The following is an 18,679-nucleotide window of genomic DNA, read 5'->3' as shown; positions in this document are numbered from 1 at the left end:
CATTGCTCTCTCTCTAATATGCATGTCTGTGTCCAAATTTCTCTTTTATAAAGACACTGGTCATATTGAATTAGAGGCACATCCTATTCCCATGACTTCATCTTAAGTAATCCTATATGTAAGGATGCGATTTCCAAATAAAATCATGTTCTGGGATCCTGGGGGGTTGGGACTTAAAACATGAATCTGGGGGTGGAGGGAGGGGAACACAATTCAACCCATAACAACACATAACAGATGGGTAATTGACTATCCATAATATTTAAAGGCCTTTTTGTAAATGAATAAGAGAAGACAAGTACTCAGTAGAAAAAATGGGTACAGGGACACCTGGGTGGCTCAGCGGTTTAGCGCCTCCTTTGACCCAGGGTGTGATCCTCGAGTTCTGGATCGAATCCCTCATCAGGCTCCCTGCATGGAGCCTGCTTCTCCCTCTGCCTGTGTCTCTGCCTCTCTCTCTCTCTGTCTCTCATGAATGAATGAATGAATGAATGAATGAATGAATAAATAAATAAATAAATAAATAAATAACAAATCTGAAAGGAAGGAAGGGAGGGATGGAGGGAGGGAAAAATGAGTACAAAGAATTGAACAGGGTTTTCATAACAGAGAAAGTATAAAGAGCCAATGAACATGAAAACAGCCAGGGAAATAACAAACTAAATCCAAAATAAGATATCCAGTGGACAGGAATAATTAGAAAACCTGACAGTAACTGGCAGATACAGTCCAGCCTAAAATGTATATTGTCAGTCGTGCCACAGACATATAGAAGGGCATTAAACTCACCCAGAAAAACAGAATGTCAACATTTCCGTGCAAGCAAGGAAATGCAGTTAAATTGATACATGACTAGATATTCATTCAAAGAAATACAAGCGAAAAATATTTTAGCAGCCCCACTGATCCCATGCCTATGTGTCAAAATGTTAATATTCAGTCCTAGTGACTTTGCAGGGAGACTTGTGTCCTTCCTATCCTTCTGCTGCTTGCCATCAAGCTAGTGCAGCTCTTTTGGCTGGTCTGGCAGTTCACGTTCAGCAGCAGAAAAATATCCGATGTTTTTGATATATTTTGATCTAGTCTTTGACCCAGTAATCCCACCAGTGGGTTTTATTAAAAGGAATCTAAAGTAATCTAAAAGAAGAAAAATGTCAAAATGCCCAACTTTAGGTCATTAAAAATAACCTAAGTACCTAGCAATAGAAAAATGCTTAAAATAAATTACAGTGTTTCAGCCTAATGGAATATTCTGTGTGGACATTAAAAATGAAACTTATGGGGCACCAGGCAGGCTCAGTCTGTAAAGCATGCCACTCTTGATCTCAGGGTCGTGAGTTCAAACTCCATGTTGGACATAGAACCTAGGCAAGAATGAATGAATGAATGAATGAATGAATGAATAAGTCACTCGTGATGTCTAGGTGATAATGTGAGAAATGCACATGTCTATTTATTTAAGTTTGGGAAGTGGTTCAGAATTTGCCTGTGTTGTCGATGCAGTTATACAAATACTGTTTTTGTGTATTGACAGGGACTGGAGAAGAATCCCAAAGGATGACAGGGTGAGGGCAGTGGAGAATAGAAAGCCTTTGATGCAATGTGTAAAAAATACTGGGATTATCGTTGGATTTTGCTTTTTAAAAAAATCCCTTCCTATTTCAATGTTGTTTGTGCAGTAAATTAAGAGACAAAAGGCTTCTCCCAGCCCATGAGAACAAAGACAGGCAAGCACAGAGCAGCCTTCTTTGGGCCTCGTTAAAAGTTGCACACATCTGAAACCCTCTACCAGGTGAGTGAGAGCCGGAGTGCCGTTTCGAAGCACCTTTATCAAAGGACGTGTATCGGGAGGAGAGCCAGGCTGTTGTTTTCCTCAGAAAGTGTCTTTTGTCCCAAATGGTTTTCTCTGACTTCCTTTTTATTGATTAGAACTTAGCTGTTTTCAAAGGCTGCAGGGAGAGAGAATTTTTGTCTGGGTAGAGAGCAGAGCAGCATTTGTACAAGCCGGCTGCTGGGGGCTTGCAGGGTTGTTTCTGGATGCATTTGAGTAATTTACAGATGGTCTATTTCGGTTCTCCCAAGCCCACCCCACGTGGTTCAACCAAATTAAGCTCATCAGGCTCTTAAAAAAGGAAACCGGGCCTGTTTGTTTGTGACATTGCGTTAAAAAGGGAAAAGGTAGAAATGGCACCTGTTACCTAGTTTTTTTTCTCCCAACACGGCTTCAGTTCTCTCGAGGTTGGATGAGGCAGGCCACAGACACAGGGGTGACCCCTCTCCGGACCATTCTGTAGTGGCGGCAAGCCTCCATGTAGGGGCTGCATAGCCTGTTCTCGTGGTCATTAGGATTGCAGTTGCTTCACATGCTGTGAACATAGTGGTGGAAAGATGGATACTGTCCTTGCCTTCGTGGAGAGCTAGCAAACATCACATAAGGACAAAGTGCCTTGAAAGAAATAAAATAGGTGATAAAGACAAGCAATCAAAAGTGAGGTAGGCAAGGGTCTATTTTCAGTTGGGTAGTCTTGGAAAGCATAGCTGAGGAGGTGACGTTTGAGTTGACATTCCCAGGCTGAGGGAATAGCAGATGCAAGCCCCCGCAGCAGGGATGGTCTTGTGTTTCCAAGGAATAGAAAGAAGGCAGATGGGGCTGGTGGACGAGGTCGGAGATGGAGGCTGAGGTCAAATTATTTAGATCCTGGTAAACCAGTGGTTGTCAGTAGGGGGGTGTTGCCCTCAGAGGACATTTGGCAAAGTATAGAGACATTCTTGGCTGTCACAGTGGGGGATGGTATGCTACTGGCATCGAGAGGGTAGAGACCAGGGATGCCATTAACCATCCTAGGGCGTGCAGGACTGCACCCATAACACAGTATGATCTAGCTCCAAATAGTGCCAAGGCTGATAAATCTTGTAGATGAGACTAAGGACTTTTTTTTTTTTTTTTAGTTTATTTATTTAAGTAATCTCTACATTTAATTTGGGGCTTCAACTCTCAACCGCAAGATCAAGAGCCACACATGCTCTTCTGACTGAGCCAGCCAGACACCTCTAGATGAGGATGTTGGATTTCGTTCTAAGAATGGTGGATGGAGAGTGTTACATAGGGAAGTGAGAGAATGTCCTGGTTCAGTTTTCTTTTATAAACCTAGAGTGTGGGACCAAATTATTCTTGCTCTGACATGCCAACCTTATCTGACTAAATTTGGGCGGGAGAAGGGAGACTTCATAGAGTTGGAGACTCTCCCAGAATAAGCAATCCATTCTTTCTAGGGAGGCTGAGTCCTCTTCCTGGGAGGGGTTTTGTATCGGGTGCTCCGGGGTTTCTGCCTGCAGCCAACAAGAAAGACCTGGGAGGAAGCGAGAGGATGGAGTTGTAGCTTGCTCTTTGGCCTCTTTTGGTCAGTGGAAGATCCAAGACAAGCTCAGCTGAGCTAGTGAATGGACTTTCCCTCATATCTGTTGGAGCAAAATTCGAAGTCTTTGGTTGCTATCAACATTTGTTCAGGCTAAAATCATGGATAAGAAAAGAATCTCAGTTGAGATTTCTCAGCCTCAGTGCAACTGATATTTTGGGCCAGATCATTCTTTGAGCGGGTGGGAGCATTGTGCACTTTGTAGGATTTTTAACAGCATCCCTGGCCTCCACCCACTAGGTGTCATGTCAGCAGCAACCCCCTCCCCGCTTGTGACAACAAAAAAATGTCTCCAGCCATTCCCAAATGTCCCTGGAGGTGTGGGCAAGGGAAAAATTGCCCCAGGGTGATAAGGGGCCAATACTTAATGAGTGTCCACAAAGATCACCATAAATTCCATGATTCTTTTGAGGGAGGAAGTACAGATTGGAGAGCTACTGAACTAGATGGTCTTACTTTTTCTGTTTCCATAATCTAAGCTCCTTAACCATCTGGCCTCTGGTCAGCTCTTAAATTTAGCATCAGCTGTTTCTAGGGACGAAGGACAAAGAAGATGCCATATTCAGGAATCCTCCAGGGACATGTTTGCCCTCAGATTAGAGCAGTTTCGATGTCTGAGTGGATGTTGTTGTTTAGATGTGTCACACCTTCTGGGACAAAGGCCCTGAGTTTAGTGACAACCTTCCACTTTCTCCTAGGCTGGGTTAAGATATGATCTTGAGATCCTAAGCCTGAAAATTAGGGAAACTCTCGTCATATGTCATTCAGGATGACTATAGTGGCTTAACTTCTCCACAGTGATGACTTCACTGCTACTTCTAAATATCAAATACTAAATTCTTGCCCAAAAATGTATCCCTCTCTCTCTTTTTATGATTTTATTTATTTATTCATGAGAGAGACAGAAAAAGAGGCAGAGACATAGGCAGAGGGAGAAGCACGGTCCCTGCAGAGAGCCTGATGTGGAACTCGGATCCCAGGACTCTGGGATCATGCCCTAAGCCGAATTCAAACGCTCAGCCATTGAGCCACTCAGGCATGTCTCTCTCTCTCTCTCTCTCTCTCTCTCTTTTAAATATTTTATTTATTTATTTGACAGAAAGAGAGAATGCATGCATGAGCACGAGGTGGGGAGGAACAGAGGGAGAAGCAGACTCTTGCTGGCAGCAAGCCCATCTCAGGGCTGGATCCCAGGACCCTGAGACCATGACCTGAGCCAAAGGCAGACGCTTAATCAACTGAGCCACCCAGGAGGCCCCTATTTCTCTTTTTTAATTTGAAACAGGTTGAGGGCATCCAGAACGCACACCTGTTCTGCCTAAGGGTGAACTAGCATTCTTTTTCCCATTTAAAAAACAAAGGAACTTACAAAAACCAAGACTGCAAATGAGTGAGGGTAATGCTATTTGTAAGGAGGAGCTCACTGTCTTATTTTAGAAATCCAAATTATTAACTGCCTTTGCTTGCTTACTTGGGACTTTATGTTATGAAATCAAGAACCTCAGGACCAGAACAGCAAAGGGTAATGGGACTGTGGTAAAGGTTCTCTCATTCTGTTCCATCTACATAGAGTGTCCTTCCCTAAAATATGTGCTGGACAAAATCCTACATATCTTTTTTTCCCCTAGTTTTATTGAGATATAGTTGACTTATAATATGATGTAGGTTGCAAGTATACAATGTCATAATTGCATACACATATATATTTTGAAGTGATTACCACGATATGATTAGTTAACACATCCTACTTCTCTTTAAAGACTTAAATGCCTCCTCCGTGAAGCCTTCCCTGACCATGCCCCTCCTGAGAACGGGTTGTGCTTCACTCTGTCTTGCACTAGGTCAGGTTTGTGTGGCTCATTAATACCCAGGGCCCATAATTTGCTTTATTGGAGACAAAATTCACATCATGTCAATGTAACCATTTTAGAGCATACAGTTAGTTCAGTGGCATTTAGTACATCCTCGATGTTGTGTAAATATCCTCCTCTCTCTCTAGTTCTAGAATATTTTTATCACTCCAAAAGAGACCCCGTGGCCACTAAACAGTCACCCCCCATATCTGCCCCCCACCCCCCAGCCAAGCTCCTACCAGATCCTGACAACCACTGATCTGTTTTCTATCTTTATGGATTAGCCTGTTCTGGATAGCTCAGAAGTAGAATCATAGTGTATATGATTTTGCGTCTGGCTTCTTTCTCCTACTATAACGTTAACGAGGTTCAGCTACACATACTGTAGCGTGTACCAGTACATCATTCCTTTCCATAACATTCCATTGTATGGATAGGCTCCATCTCGTTCATCCGTTCATCCATCGGTGGCTGTCGGCCCATTTCCACCTTCCGGCTGTTGTGAACAGTTACAACTGTGAACATTCACCTACACGTTTTTCTCTTCTCTTGGGAGAACAGACATATCAAGGAGAGGAATCACTGGGTCCACATGGTAACTCTAGGGTGAACCTTTTGAGGAACAGCCATCAGACCGCATAGCACAGTGGTGGGGCCATCTTACATCCCCACCATCAGGGCACAGTCTTCAGCCTTCTCCACAAGGCACCTGTTATTTTGTTTGTTGTTGTGTTTTTATAGTTGAACTTATGAGTATGAGACCACTGGGGATTTGATTTACATATATATATATATATATATATATATATATATATATATATATCTTCCCTGCTCCCCACCAAACGACTGAATTGTTGGTGTCATGGTGCTTTTGTTACTGGCGACATGGTATAAGAGTTAAAGCATGGGCTGCACTTGCCACCTGTCCTTTCTTAGAATGTGATCTTCAGGGGCATCTGGGTGGCTCAGTGGTTGAGCATCTGCCTTCAGCCCAGGTCGTGATCCTGGGGTCCTGGGATCAAGGTCTGCATCGGGCTTTCCCCAGGGAGCCTGCTTCTCCCTCTGCCTATGTCTCTTTCTTTGTGTCTCTCGTGGATAAATAATATCTTTTAAAAAAAGAAAAAAGAATGTGATCTCCAGCTGTCACTTGGCTTCTCTGAGCCTGAATTCTTTCATCTGTAAAATGGGGAACCTCTAGAGCTCTTGAGGGGAAGAAATGAGATTCAGCCTTATATGCCCGAGTCAATACCCAGCCTAGGGTGATTTTGAGATAAAAGTCTTCCATAATTATTATGATCATGATGTCCTGGTGCCTAGGACTGAGTAACAGTAGAATAAATGTTTGTTGAATAAATCAGCAAACCCTTGCATGTTGCTCGGTTAGCCGTCTTTTTTGTTTCTACCAACTGTCCCCTGAATTCCAGACAGCTGTCTTACAAACTGATCACCCCCAAGGCCAGGCAGAGAGAAAGAATGGCTGGGTCGGTGGGATGACCTCTCTTGGAAAAATACTTCCTGAAAACCTTGTTAGGCTTGTCTTGGGGGTGAGGCAGGGCTGGAGAGAGCAGCAGCTTGTATCCTTCAAAAGGAAGAAAGAATAAAAGAGCTTTCCCTTTTTTGAGATGAAAAACAATCTTCTTAGAAAGGGGAAGATAGAAGATGACACCAGGCAGCGGCCTTGGTGAAGCTTGGTCAATGCCCCCCTCCCCTGGGTGGGAGGAATAGAGCTGCTCTCTCCACTCTGAACAGGAGCTTGAGGGCTCCCTTAGGCAATGAGAGCCTGGTAGCCAGCCTTACTCCTTTTACCATTTCCTATAAAGCTGGGAGTGGGCATGCTCCCACAGGTCTGTCCCTCTCGGTAGCTTTCTCTAGCTCTCATGGACCTTTCCAGAACCCACCTCTTAGCACATTCCAGCCATACTGCCTCACTGTGTTCCTGGATTTCTCCCTCTTCCCACCCCCATGTTCGTGTGTCCCCCTGCCCATCTCACTTCCTTCAGCCCTTCTTCCAACCTCACCTCTGAGTCCTTGCCTGACCACCGTGGCTGACCTGGTGGCCCCCACGTGCGCCTCATCAGTCCCCATTCTGTTATCCTGCCTGGGTTGTCATGCTTGCTTTTTAAATATTTATTTTATGTTTTTAAATGAAGCATTTCCAACATAAAATAGTAAACACCCAGGTACACATCTCCCAGATCTGACAAGTGCTGATAAATATTCTGTCCTATTTGGTTTACTTTGGATCCTCCCCAATTTAATCAACTTTATCAAGGTGTAATTTGCATACAATAAATATGTACATTTTAAATAGTTGATTTTTGGCAAATGCACCCATGTCATCACCACCATAATCAAGATACAGAGTATTTCCCTCACCCCAGAAGGGCCCTTCATCTCCGTATCCTGCTGGATTTTTCTCCCTAGTACTCAGCATGATCTGAAATCACCTCACTTGTGTCTCCTTTAGTCTGTTTACTCTCTGTCTCCGACCCCCTCACCCAAAGTATATGTTCCATGAAGGCAGGAACTATCTTTCTCCCCACTCCTTACATATCATGGCCCACAGTCAATCTGTCAAGGTCACGATAGTGCATTTGTCCTTGTGCATGCATGGTGACGCATAGTGAGGTACGTCAGTGGAGTAAGTTCCTAGAAATGGAAATATTGAGTCAACGGATATGTACTTTTTTTGCTATTGTAAAAGAAACATCTGTCCTCCTTCCTCTCTTCTGTCCCATGTCTCTCAATCTGAGCGCTGTTGCCATTTTGGGCTGGATCATCCTTTGTTTGGGGGGCTGAGGAGCTGTCTTGTGCATTGCAGGGTGTTGAACAGCATCCCTGGCCTCTACACAGTAGATCCCAGGAGCATCCCTCACCTCAGGAGTGACAATCCAGAATGTCTTTAGACATCGGTGCTGGTGGTGGTGGCAAAACTGTCCCCATTTGAGAACCACTGGTCTATAGGCTAATTTCCTACCATACTGTTTTGTTCCTCAGTTGCAACCCTCTCTCCCTCTCTAAATGAACCACCCATGATGACACTAGATTTGAATCCATATTTCACCAACTCAGCAGACTAAATTACAAGTTATGATCCTTACCTATAAAGCTATGTCATGAGTTGAGCAGCTGGTTACTTGTAAAAGCAGGGAAGGCTTCGCTCTAAGTCCATAGGGATATGAATGGCTTCTCCTTGGCCTGGGAGCCAGCAGAATTCTCAGCATTTGTTGTCTCAGGATAAATATGTCTACAGGATCAGGTCCTGAGGACTACATCTTCCAGGCCTTTAAGAACAAGAGGGAGGGGTGCTTGGGTGGCTCAGTCAGTTAAGCATCTGCCTCTGTCTCAGGTCCTGGGATTGAGCCCTGCATTGGGCTTCTTGCTCAGTGGGGAGCCTGCTTCTCCCTCTTCCCACTCATGCACACATGATTGCGCTCTCTGTCTCTCTCTCAAATATAAATAAAATCTTAAAAAATAAGGAGAGGGGACTCCTAGCCACTGTGTACAGGGGCTCTGAAATTCCTTGATTACTCAGGATACTGAGTTGACCATTCTGTCTTGACAAACCTACAAACTCATATGTAAAGCAGTGAAGGATGGGGACCTCATGAAATGGAGGCAGGTCCCATCTAGGGGGACACCACACTGTGGCCACATGTTGCCAGGTGGGAATGTGGGTCCAGCCTTGCTAGACCTTCTAATTTTTTAAGAAAGGCAGGAAATCCAGATTTTTTTTTGAAAGTGTGAGGTATCTTGATTCTTGAATTTTATCATAATTATCAATTAGTTATGTTTAAGCTTGATGTAGGCCAAATAAAACACATCTACAGGCTGACAAGTTGCAACCTCTGAGTTAATGTGTAAGATTGTTTCTTGTCTAAGGACTTGTCACTTAGTACAGAAATCTTTTGGTTTGACTAGGAGTCCAATCAACACGTGTTTATTGAGTATCTCCCATGTGCCAAGCTATGTTCTAGAGCTGCCACTTGGCATAAATTTGCTAGAATCACTGATAACGAAAAGGGATGGACAGAGATTATGGGTGAATAGATAGATGGATGGATGGATGGATGGATGGATGGATGAATGGATAGATGAATGGGTAGATGGATAATGGATGGATGGTGGAAGGAAGGATCAATGAATGGATGGTGGATGGGTGGTTGGAGAATGAATAGCTGGTGGATGGTTAGATGGATAAAGAGATCAATCATATTTTTAGAGATATATACTAAAATATTGAGAAATAATATGATATCTGGGAATTACTTCAGAATGATATGAGGCATTGAATGAGGGTATAGGTAAATCAAGATTGGCTATGAGACGATAATTGTTGAATCTGAGTAGTGGTGGATATGAGGAGTTTCCTTGTACTTTTCTGCCTTCTTTTGAATGATCAGAAATTTCCCATACTAAAAATATTTGTTTTAATGTCCTTATCTTTTAGAGATACTCTCTGAAGGATATACAGGTAAAGTGACATCATGTCTGGGATGTGGTTTAAATATTCAGCCAAAATTTTTTGCAAGTCAATGTATAGATGTGCTGTGATCTGAATGTTTGTGTCTCCTCCAAAGTTTACACGTTGGAGTCCTAACTTCCAATGTGATGGTGTTGCAAGATAGGGCCTTTGGGAGGTGATTGGGTCATGAAGCTGGAATCCCCATGAATGGGGTTAGTGCCTTACATACAAGGCCCTACAGCACTCTCTAGTCCCTTCCACTAAGCAAGGACACACGAGAAGTGTGTGACCACACCTAACCATGCTAGTGCCCTGATCTTGGACTCTCAGCCTCGAGAAGTGTGAGAAAGAAATTTCTGTTTATAAGCTACTAGTCTATGGTATTTTATTATATGGACCAAGATAAGTACAGAGTAAGACGCAATGAAACATCCTTTAGCAAAGGAAGTATTCTGATCATGTTACTACTAGGTGGTGGGTCTATGGAGATTCCTTATGCTGGCCCGTGTAACTTGTATATGGTTGCAAGTTTTTACAATAAACATTTTTGAAAAAGTGGGACAGAGAAGTGGAGGCCTCCTCTTTTCTAGGTACTTTTGGAAGTGTGGAAGGCACCATGCTCTGGATGAATTTCCCACCAGTGTGGTAGTGTCGACATCAAGGGATTGCATGTTTTTTTAACAAGCAATGTCATAGGCTGAGTGTTGCAGCAGTGAGACTAGAAGCATGGGGTCTACTGTGGACTGCAGGTTGAGAACAGATTTCTCACCCACATACTTGCTCTGTAGGGTATCCTGCTCCCAGTGATCCTGGTGGGAGGCAAAATAGCATCGCAGTCAGATTATCTGGAATCAGCCTCCCTGGGTCTAAATGCCGGTGCTACCACTTTCTGTGTGGTCTTGGATATGTCATTTCATTGTTCTGATCCTCACTTTCTCCTATTAAATAAAAGTAATACTAACATCTTACAGATTCATTATGAAGATTGAACTGGTTATCACGTATAAAGTGCTTAGCTTGGAACTTGACATTTAGCATTTATTATTATTGATACCTTGTTGTTAGTATGTTGTTGCTGCTGTTTAGCATCCTAAGAACAGAAAGAATTTTCTTTTTTTTTTAAGATTTTATTTATTCATTAGAGAGAGAGAGAGAGCACAAGCAGGGGGAGGGGCAGAGGAGAGGGAGAACCTGGAGCAGACTCCCCGTTGAATGCAGAGCCTGACGTGGGGCTCGATCTCACGACCCTGAGGTCATGATGACCTGAGGTAAAATCCAGAGTTGGACGCTTAACTGATTGAGCCACTCAGGTGCTACAAGAACTTTCTGGGATAGATGGAATAATTGGGGACAGAGGCTAAAAGAAGTCAAAGGAAGAGTCACTCACTGTCAACTGATCCACCCACAGAAGCCCATTTGTGAGCTGCAAGAATCACTTTACTGCATGATAGGTACAAAAAGGAATACAAGAAAAAAGCAACTTTCTGATCATTTCTTTGCAGAATGAAGTGGAGCTGGGGGAGCTGCTTCTGTCACTGAATTATCTCCCAAGTGCTGGGAGACTGAATGTGGATGTCATTCGAGCCAAGCAACTTCTTCAGACCGATGTGAGCCAAGGTTCAGGTACAGTGTAACCCCTTCTCTCCCCATTTCCTTAACGAGGCATCTATGTTTGTTTGATACAGAGCCTCGATTTTTTTCCCCTGAATTCCAGATACTATTCATAAAACCCTGTGAGGGTAAACAAAGAGCATTTAGAACTAGGATGTTAGATCAAGAGGGAAAATAAACACTCAGATGTCTCTTAAGATGAGGCAGGTAAATGATGCTCTCTCCATAACCCCATTCGAACTGGGGATTTGACCGAGACTTCGTGGGATAACTACTGACCTGGATCCTCTATGCACACACAGCCCCGAGGAAGTCACCTGCCTTTCCAGATGCTCCATCGCAGGATGGAGATGCCATGCTCCTGGTGGCAGGAGCGGCAGGCACCGACCACGCATTCTGATCTGACGGAGTTTTGGGCACGCCCTGAGGGTTTTTTTGCCAGCTCATTTCAAATGCACCTTGAATCTTTATAAATCAGCTCTGGAAAGACTGTTATATTTAAAGTGTCTACTTTATAGCAAACCAATTCAAACATGACTTTTCATGAAATGGAACAGATTACATTCCATCTCTATGTAGCTTCTCCCATGACAGCAAAAGATATTATCGTGAAAGTAGCCAGGATCTCTGAGACCTCTTCAGCTCAGTGGAGAAACCGCTGTCTCCTCTAAGTACAGTAGCTAAAATAAATTACTTTTGCTATCAAGTGACAGCTGCATTTAGAAGACAACTTACATTCTCAAAAACCACATTATAAAAATAGAGGTTTTGAAGGGGCCAGTGGAGGGAATGATGTTGAGGCTGGAGAGTTTCAGACTTAGCACAACAGGAGAGACAGTTTGATAAAATGATTGAGGGTTCTGGAGTCAAACTGCCTGGAAACTAGTTCTCATTCTACTGCTTACAAATGACATGGCCTTGGGGAAGATACTTAACCTCCATAAGCCTCAATTTCTCCATCTGAAAAATAGATAGCACTGGGTTGTTTAAATAAATATTAAGTTGGATAATGTACATGAATCTCTTTGTAAACTGTAAAGGGATCTAAGAATGATAGTCATTAGTCAGCCATCTCCGTACTCCTGTGTGTGGAGCCGTGGGCTCACTGACATGATAATGGGTTTCTAGGGACAAAAAACCAGGGCAGGCTCTGGGTCTGGCTCTTCTTCCACTAGTCTGATCTTAAGCAGACCATTTCCTATCTTGAGTCTTTAATTTCTTCATCTGTACAATGAATACAATGCCTGACATGTGGGAAGAGCTCAATACATTTTGGATGGCTGAAAGAGGAGAGAAAGGGATGAACCAGACAAGCAGCTGGATGGGAAAAAAGAAAGGGTGGATAATGGATGGATGGGAGAATGGATGAATGAAAGGAGGGTTGGATACCTGGACTGGGGGATGGAAAGACAGACGGACTGATGCGATAAAAGAGATGAAAGGATGGGTCGGTAGTTGGATTTTCAGATGGAAGGGAAGATGGATGGATGGATGGATGGATGGATGGATGGATGGATTGAGTTTCATGAGCTCCAACATTCTATTATGCTGTGTCCGGTTCTCAGACCCCTTTGTGAAAATCCAGCTGGTACATGGACTCAAGCTTGTGAAAACAAAGAAGACATCCTTCTTAAGAGGCACAATCGATCCTTTTTACAATGAATCCTTCAGCTTCAAAGTTCCCCAAGAAGAACTTGAAAATGCCAGCTTAGTGTTTACAGGTAGGCAGTGGTTCAGACCCTGATGAACTCCAGGTGAGACATCTTCCACTTCTTGTCCTAGAGATAGAAGGGGTTTAGACAGGGTAATGTCTGGTATTCAGCTACCTGGGTTTGAATCCATTTACCACTTGTGACCTTGGGTGAGATTCATAGAACCATAAAGCATATTTACTACAAATGTAAACTTTGGAGCCAGATTCCTTGACACTTCCACATAATTGCTGAAGCCTTGGACATGTTACTTGACCCCTCTGAGCCTCAGTTTCTTCATCTGTAAAATGTGGGCAATCCTAGTACCTGCTTCAGAGGTTTGTGAGATTAAGTGACTTACAACTTTGAAATAATAATAAGTGCTCACTCTGTTACTTTTGATGATGTGGTGATTCAAGGAGCTTATAGTCCAACAGGGAAATAATGAGAAATATGTCACCTAACTTGGAGAGGAGGATTTTGAAAGCTTCCTAGAGAACATAATTTTTAAGTAGAGGCTTCATGTGCCACTCTGGTTGAATGTAATCTGCTGTTTTCAATGCGTATTAGTTGTCTATTACTGCATAATAAACTGAGTGACTTAGAAACATTTATTAAGCTCATAGTTCCTGTGGGTCAAGAACCCAGACGTAGGTTTGCTGCATGCTTCTGACTGAGGTTCTCTGACAACGCTGCAGTCAGGGTATTGGCTGGGGCTGCAGTCTCATCTCAAGGCTCATCTGTGGGGGAGGATCTGTTCTCAAGCTTACTCACATTGATAGTGGTTGGCAGGATTCAGTTCCTCACAGTGGAGATGCATTGGATCGGAGGCTTCCTTTCCTTCCTGGATGTTGGCCAGTGACCTTCCTCCATTTCTCACTATGTGGACTTCTCCGTAGGGCAACTCCCAATGTGGCGGATGGTTTCCGTCAAAGTGGGCAAGTGAGGGAGCAAGAGAGAGTGAGCAAGATGGAAGCCGGAGTCTTATCATAACCTAATCTTAGGAATGACATCCTCTCACTTTTGCCATATTCTATTCATTAGAAACAACCCACTAGGTTCATCACAATCCAGGGGAGGGGGTTATAGAGTGGCATAAATCCTGAGAGTTAGTGATCATTGGGAGCCATTTTAGAAGCTGGCTCCCACAACATCGAGTTAATGGAAGTAATGGTTATTATTTCCTGTGTCCTGATCACAGCAGGGGCTTCACATACTTTATTGCTAATATTCATCATAATTCACGCTGTCCAATCAGCATAATCCTCATCAGCTTACAGGGCTGGAGACTGAGGCCTCAAACCCAAGTAATCCACGTGGTCTCAGACTGGTACAGTCAAGATTCCAGCTCTGGTCTTACTAGCTCTGAAGACCAAGCGGTCTACATTTCCCCAAACATCCAGGTAGTGCTGGCATTGGGGACCTGACATCACAGTGAGGAGTCGTGCTCCAGAGTAATTAGTAAAGCCTAATCTGTTTAGATCTAGTCTAAAACCCTTATCCGCAGGTCCCCCAAGAAAGAAGGCTATGGCTTAAAAAACCCTTGTATGCAAGGCTTCCTCTGCACAGGCTTAACTGCTTCTCATCACTAAGATTGCAAATGCTCTGTGCTCCAAGACTCCTCTGAAGCAGGTTGGTTCTGGGTTTTCTTAGGGCCTGTCACCCAGAGAGTCTGCATCCAATCAGGAGCTGCCTGCCCTAAGCAGGTATGACAGTCCTATCTGCAGCCGGTGATGGCTGCTATCCACAGGTCCCACTGTCCCCAAGGTTTCGGGTCAAGCAGAAGACAATGATTGCACTGAATCTTTAAATGGTAGGGAGCAGGCAGTGGGAACTAAATTGAACCAAGGTAAGACCCAGGCATGGAATATTGATTTCCAAGTCCCTACTGAGAATAAATGACTGAGTGTTGCACATTTAGATTGGGAGGGGACCCCAGGGGGCATTGAGTGCCCAGAAGGGAAGCCCTGACACTTTTATATTTTACTGAAGATTTTATGACAAAAGTATTACATGCTTGTCACAGTGAATGACACAACCAAAAGGTTTGTTTGGACGGAGAATCAGAAGAGTAGAGGGGTTAAATGTGGGGGCTGTAGGGCCAGGGCCTTGGTCTGGGCTCTGTAGCCTTGAGCAAGATCTGTATGCTTACATTTTCTCATCTGTAAAATGGGTATAACCACACAAGGACGTCTTGAAGAATTGTTATTTGGATAAGATGAAAAGAAGACAATCTGTGTTGGGCACTGTGCCTAGTATACAGCAAGCACTTAGTAACTGTGAACTATTATTAAAAGGCAGTGTTAGTCTCTTCTTCATCCCCCCTCCATTCCCTTCTCCCTGAACTCACCACCTCAATGTCTTGGTATGCATCATTTCACACTTTTTTTTCAAGATTTTATTTATTTATTCATGAGAGACACACAGAAAGAGGCAGAGACACAGGCAGAGGTAAAAGCAGGCTCCCCATGAGGAGCCTGATGCAGGACTCGATCCCAGGACCCCAGGATCACGACCTGAGCCAAAGGTAGACGCTCAACCGTTGAGCATCTGATTTCACACTTCTTTCCTCATTTCACACACACTGCTAATTTCACACTTCCTCATTCCCACAAACATCATCCACATACAGAAGATTCAGCTCTTTTAAGAAGTTATTCATTAATTCAGGAAGTGCGTATGAAGCACTTTCTGTTTCCAGGTGCTCGGAATATAGCAGTGAACAAATCAGACCTCCAGTTTGGGGAGCTTTTCAGACCATTCTGTGGACCCCACTCTCAAACTTACTTTTGTTTCATTAACAAATGAATGTGTCCAGTCCCTCCAGGGTGATGCAGATGTGAATGGACCTAGCTCTTTAATAGTTGCTCTATATACCATCCCCTGGTGATGTGATACCGTGATAAAGGCAGAGGTTACACATGGTGGGGGTAGGGGAGGGTGCGGGGAGGTAAGGGGTATGTGATGGAGCTTAAGATAATGTGATAAGAACTCTGGAGCACCTTCCGAGAGAAATACCCTAAACAATAAGAAGTTTTGCCTTCCATTGAGAGGTTGTTTAGAACCCCTTGAATCCCATATGTGAACCCCATCAGGCCAAAGCCTCAAACTGGGGCAGTATCCCTGCCCCCCATACATCTCTCATTCAACCCACTACGTTTCAGGTAGCAGTCTTCACCAGGCAAGGCCCCTGCTCTCCATTTGTGGAACGCAAGCTTCTCTTGTTTAACTGTTGGGGTTTTGTGCCCCTAGCTCAGGGGTGCCTCTTGTCAGGTTAAAGCCCATTGAAAATATACATTTTGTTTATTTATTTGGGAGAAAGAAGATAAGTGGGAAGCGGTGGAAGGAGAGGGAGAAGCAGGTTCCCTGCTGAGCAGGGAGCTCCATATGGGGCTTGATCCAGGGACACCAGGATCAGGACCTGAGCCCAAGGCAGACGCTGAACTAATTGAGCCACCCAGGCGCCCCCGTGTATATGTATTTTTGCATCCTAGATATTTCTAGTGCTCAGTCAGGGTTCAGAACCATAGCTATGAGTGGAAATCCCAGCTGGGATGACATTTTACATGAAGGGTCCTGCCTGCAGTTACAAAAGAAGTGCGGTTTGAGCTGGTGTCTCTCTAGGCGAAGCTGCAATGGTGCCGAATTAGAATCCATGATGTTCTAACTTGCTTTATTTATCAGCTAGGGGAAAGAGCTGTCGCCTCCAAGCTAAGGATCTGAAACCTAGCCTATTAGCTTGTTTCCAAACACTTCATAACAGAAGTAAGGTTGAGCTGCACTTGGAGCGTTTGCCGAGAATCCTGGTAAAAGCCTGTAATTAGCTGGCGGGCCGGGCTTTCTGAGCAGTTCCGTTCCTGTGTGGGATGAGGGTTCTTCTGCAATTTTCGATCAGGTGGTTTTCTGCAGCTGAAGTTGAAAAAAAGAGGGAAAATTGCTTCTCAACTTGTGAGAGTGACATGCGGCCCAGAGGCCTTCCAGAAAAGTAATGTGGAATTGGCCACTGAGGTTAGTGGGCTATTATTAGAAGTGGGGGAAGAAAAAAAAGAAAGAAATACAGCTTGATGATGGCTTTTCAAAAAAATTAAAAAAAGAATCACCATGTGATCCAGCAATTCCCCTTCTGGGTATATCCCCAGTGGAATGGAAAGCGGGACTCAAACAGACATCCGTGCACCCGTGCTCGTAAGTGGCACTATTCCCAGTAGCAAAAAAGGTGGAAGTAGCCCAGCGTCCATTGATAGAAGAATAAATGGATAAAGAAAATGTGATCTATTCATTCAGTGCACTGTTACACAGCCTTCAGGAGAGGGAAATGGTCACATGCTACCACATGGATGAACCTTGAATATATTCTGTGAGGTGACATAAACCAGATATAAAAGGTCAAATACTGTGGAATTCCATTTATTTATTTAAAAAAATTTTTAAGATTTTATTTATTCATTTGAGAGAGAGTGAGTACGAGCGAGTGGGGAAGAGCAGCAGGGAGGACAGGGAGAAAGAATCAGAAGTGCATTCTGCATTGGGCGGGGAGCCTGATGCGGGGCTCGATCCCATGACCCTGAGATCACGCCAGGGCTGAAACTAAGAGTCGGCCGCTCAACTGACTGTGCCCCCCAGGTATATGGGGTATCTCGCGTAGACAAATTGATGGAGACAGAACAGAGGCAGCCTCTGATGGCAGGGGCGGGAGCAGGTAAGGGTCAGCTCCCTGAGGCGGGAGCTGACCAAACATCAGTCTCCATGGATTGAATTTTTTTTTCAAGCACCCACTATGTGCTGTGTATTCAATAGAGATCCAGACATTCATGACCCGTGTTCTCATGGCATTTACATCTAGCAGGAGGACAGTTGGACATTAGACTAAATGCCACACCAATCATGATGCAACTGTGAATTGGTCTGAGGATTATGAAGGAGCAAAGCGAGGTATGTTGCAAGTGCCCGACCCTGTCTGGAAAGCGAGAAGGTGATACGTGAGCTGGGCGCAGAGGCCTGGAGGGAGTGAGGAGAGACCGGGCAGGCCTCCAGCCCAGAAGGGAAGCTAAGGTTGGGGAGAGAAATTGAGGCCAACCCCCTACTTCACCCTGGGAGCTAACGAGCTAACAGGGGTCAGCATGGAGGACCCATGCTCGGCCATCCCGCTGTCCTGTTAGAATTTCTCAAGGCAGCTGCTGCAGGAATTGCCCTGGGCACGGGCTCAGTGATAACCAGCCTCTGGCAGCCTCCCAGCACCCAAGAAGAGAAACCAGGGCAATGACCAGTGACTGACATTCCTAGCTTTTTGCCAACCCTTAATGCGTCTAGCTAGGGCTAGAGAGCGTGGCACCTTCATCCTTAACATCTCCCAGGGATTTGTTAAAATGCAGATTCTGATTCAGTTGGTCTGGGCTGTGGCTTAGGATTGTCTTTCTGATGGCACCCCAGTGAGGCCAGTGCTGTGGGTCTACAGACCACGCTTTGGGGAGCAGATACACAGAAGCCCCTGGACATGCGTCTGGGGGAGTGATAGTGCATGCACATCAGAAGGAATCAGACTCGAGCAGTGATCCTTCCCCCTGCATATCAATTAGACTTCTAACCCCATCAGTCATTGGTGTGATGTTGGGACTTTAAAAAAAAAAAATCCCGATTCCCAGG

At 44.3% G+C, this 18,679-nt stretch overlaps 1 protein-coding gene across 16 annotated transcripts in view; it reads left to right on the top strand.

The window, feature by feature from the left end:
• SYT17 (synaptotagmin 17) overlaps window positions 1-18,679 on the top strand; it is a 102,251-nt gene that overhangs the window by 33,290 nt on the left and 50,282 nt on the right. For all 16 annotated transcript variants that reach the window (XR_012035535.1, XM_072835935.1, XM_072835927.1 and 13 more), the window contains 2 exons: window positions 11,237-11,357; window positions 12,911-13,066. Coding sequence is in view for 15 of the 16 variants with exons in the window: in XM_072835935.1 (XP_072692036.1) it covers window positions 11,237-11,357; window positions 12,911-13,066 (277 nt within the window). In the remaining variant the exon portion in view is untranslated. The remainder of the gene's footprint in view (window positions 1-11,236; window positions 11,358-12,910; window positions 13,067-18,679) is intronic.

Source organism: Canis lupus, chromosome 8, assembly GCF_048164855.1.
Source record: "Canis lupus baileyi chromosome 8, mCanLup2.hap1, whole genome shotgun sequence".
In the NCBI taxonomy this organism is placed as follows: Eukaryota; Metazoa; Chordata; class Mammalia; order Carnivora; family Canidae; genus Canis; species Canis lupus.
The sequence above is the reverse complement of the archived record's forward strand: the minus strand, read 5'-3'. Positions and strand labels throughout refer to the sequence as shown.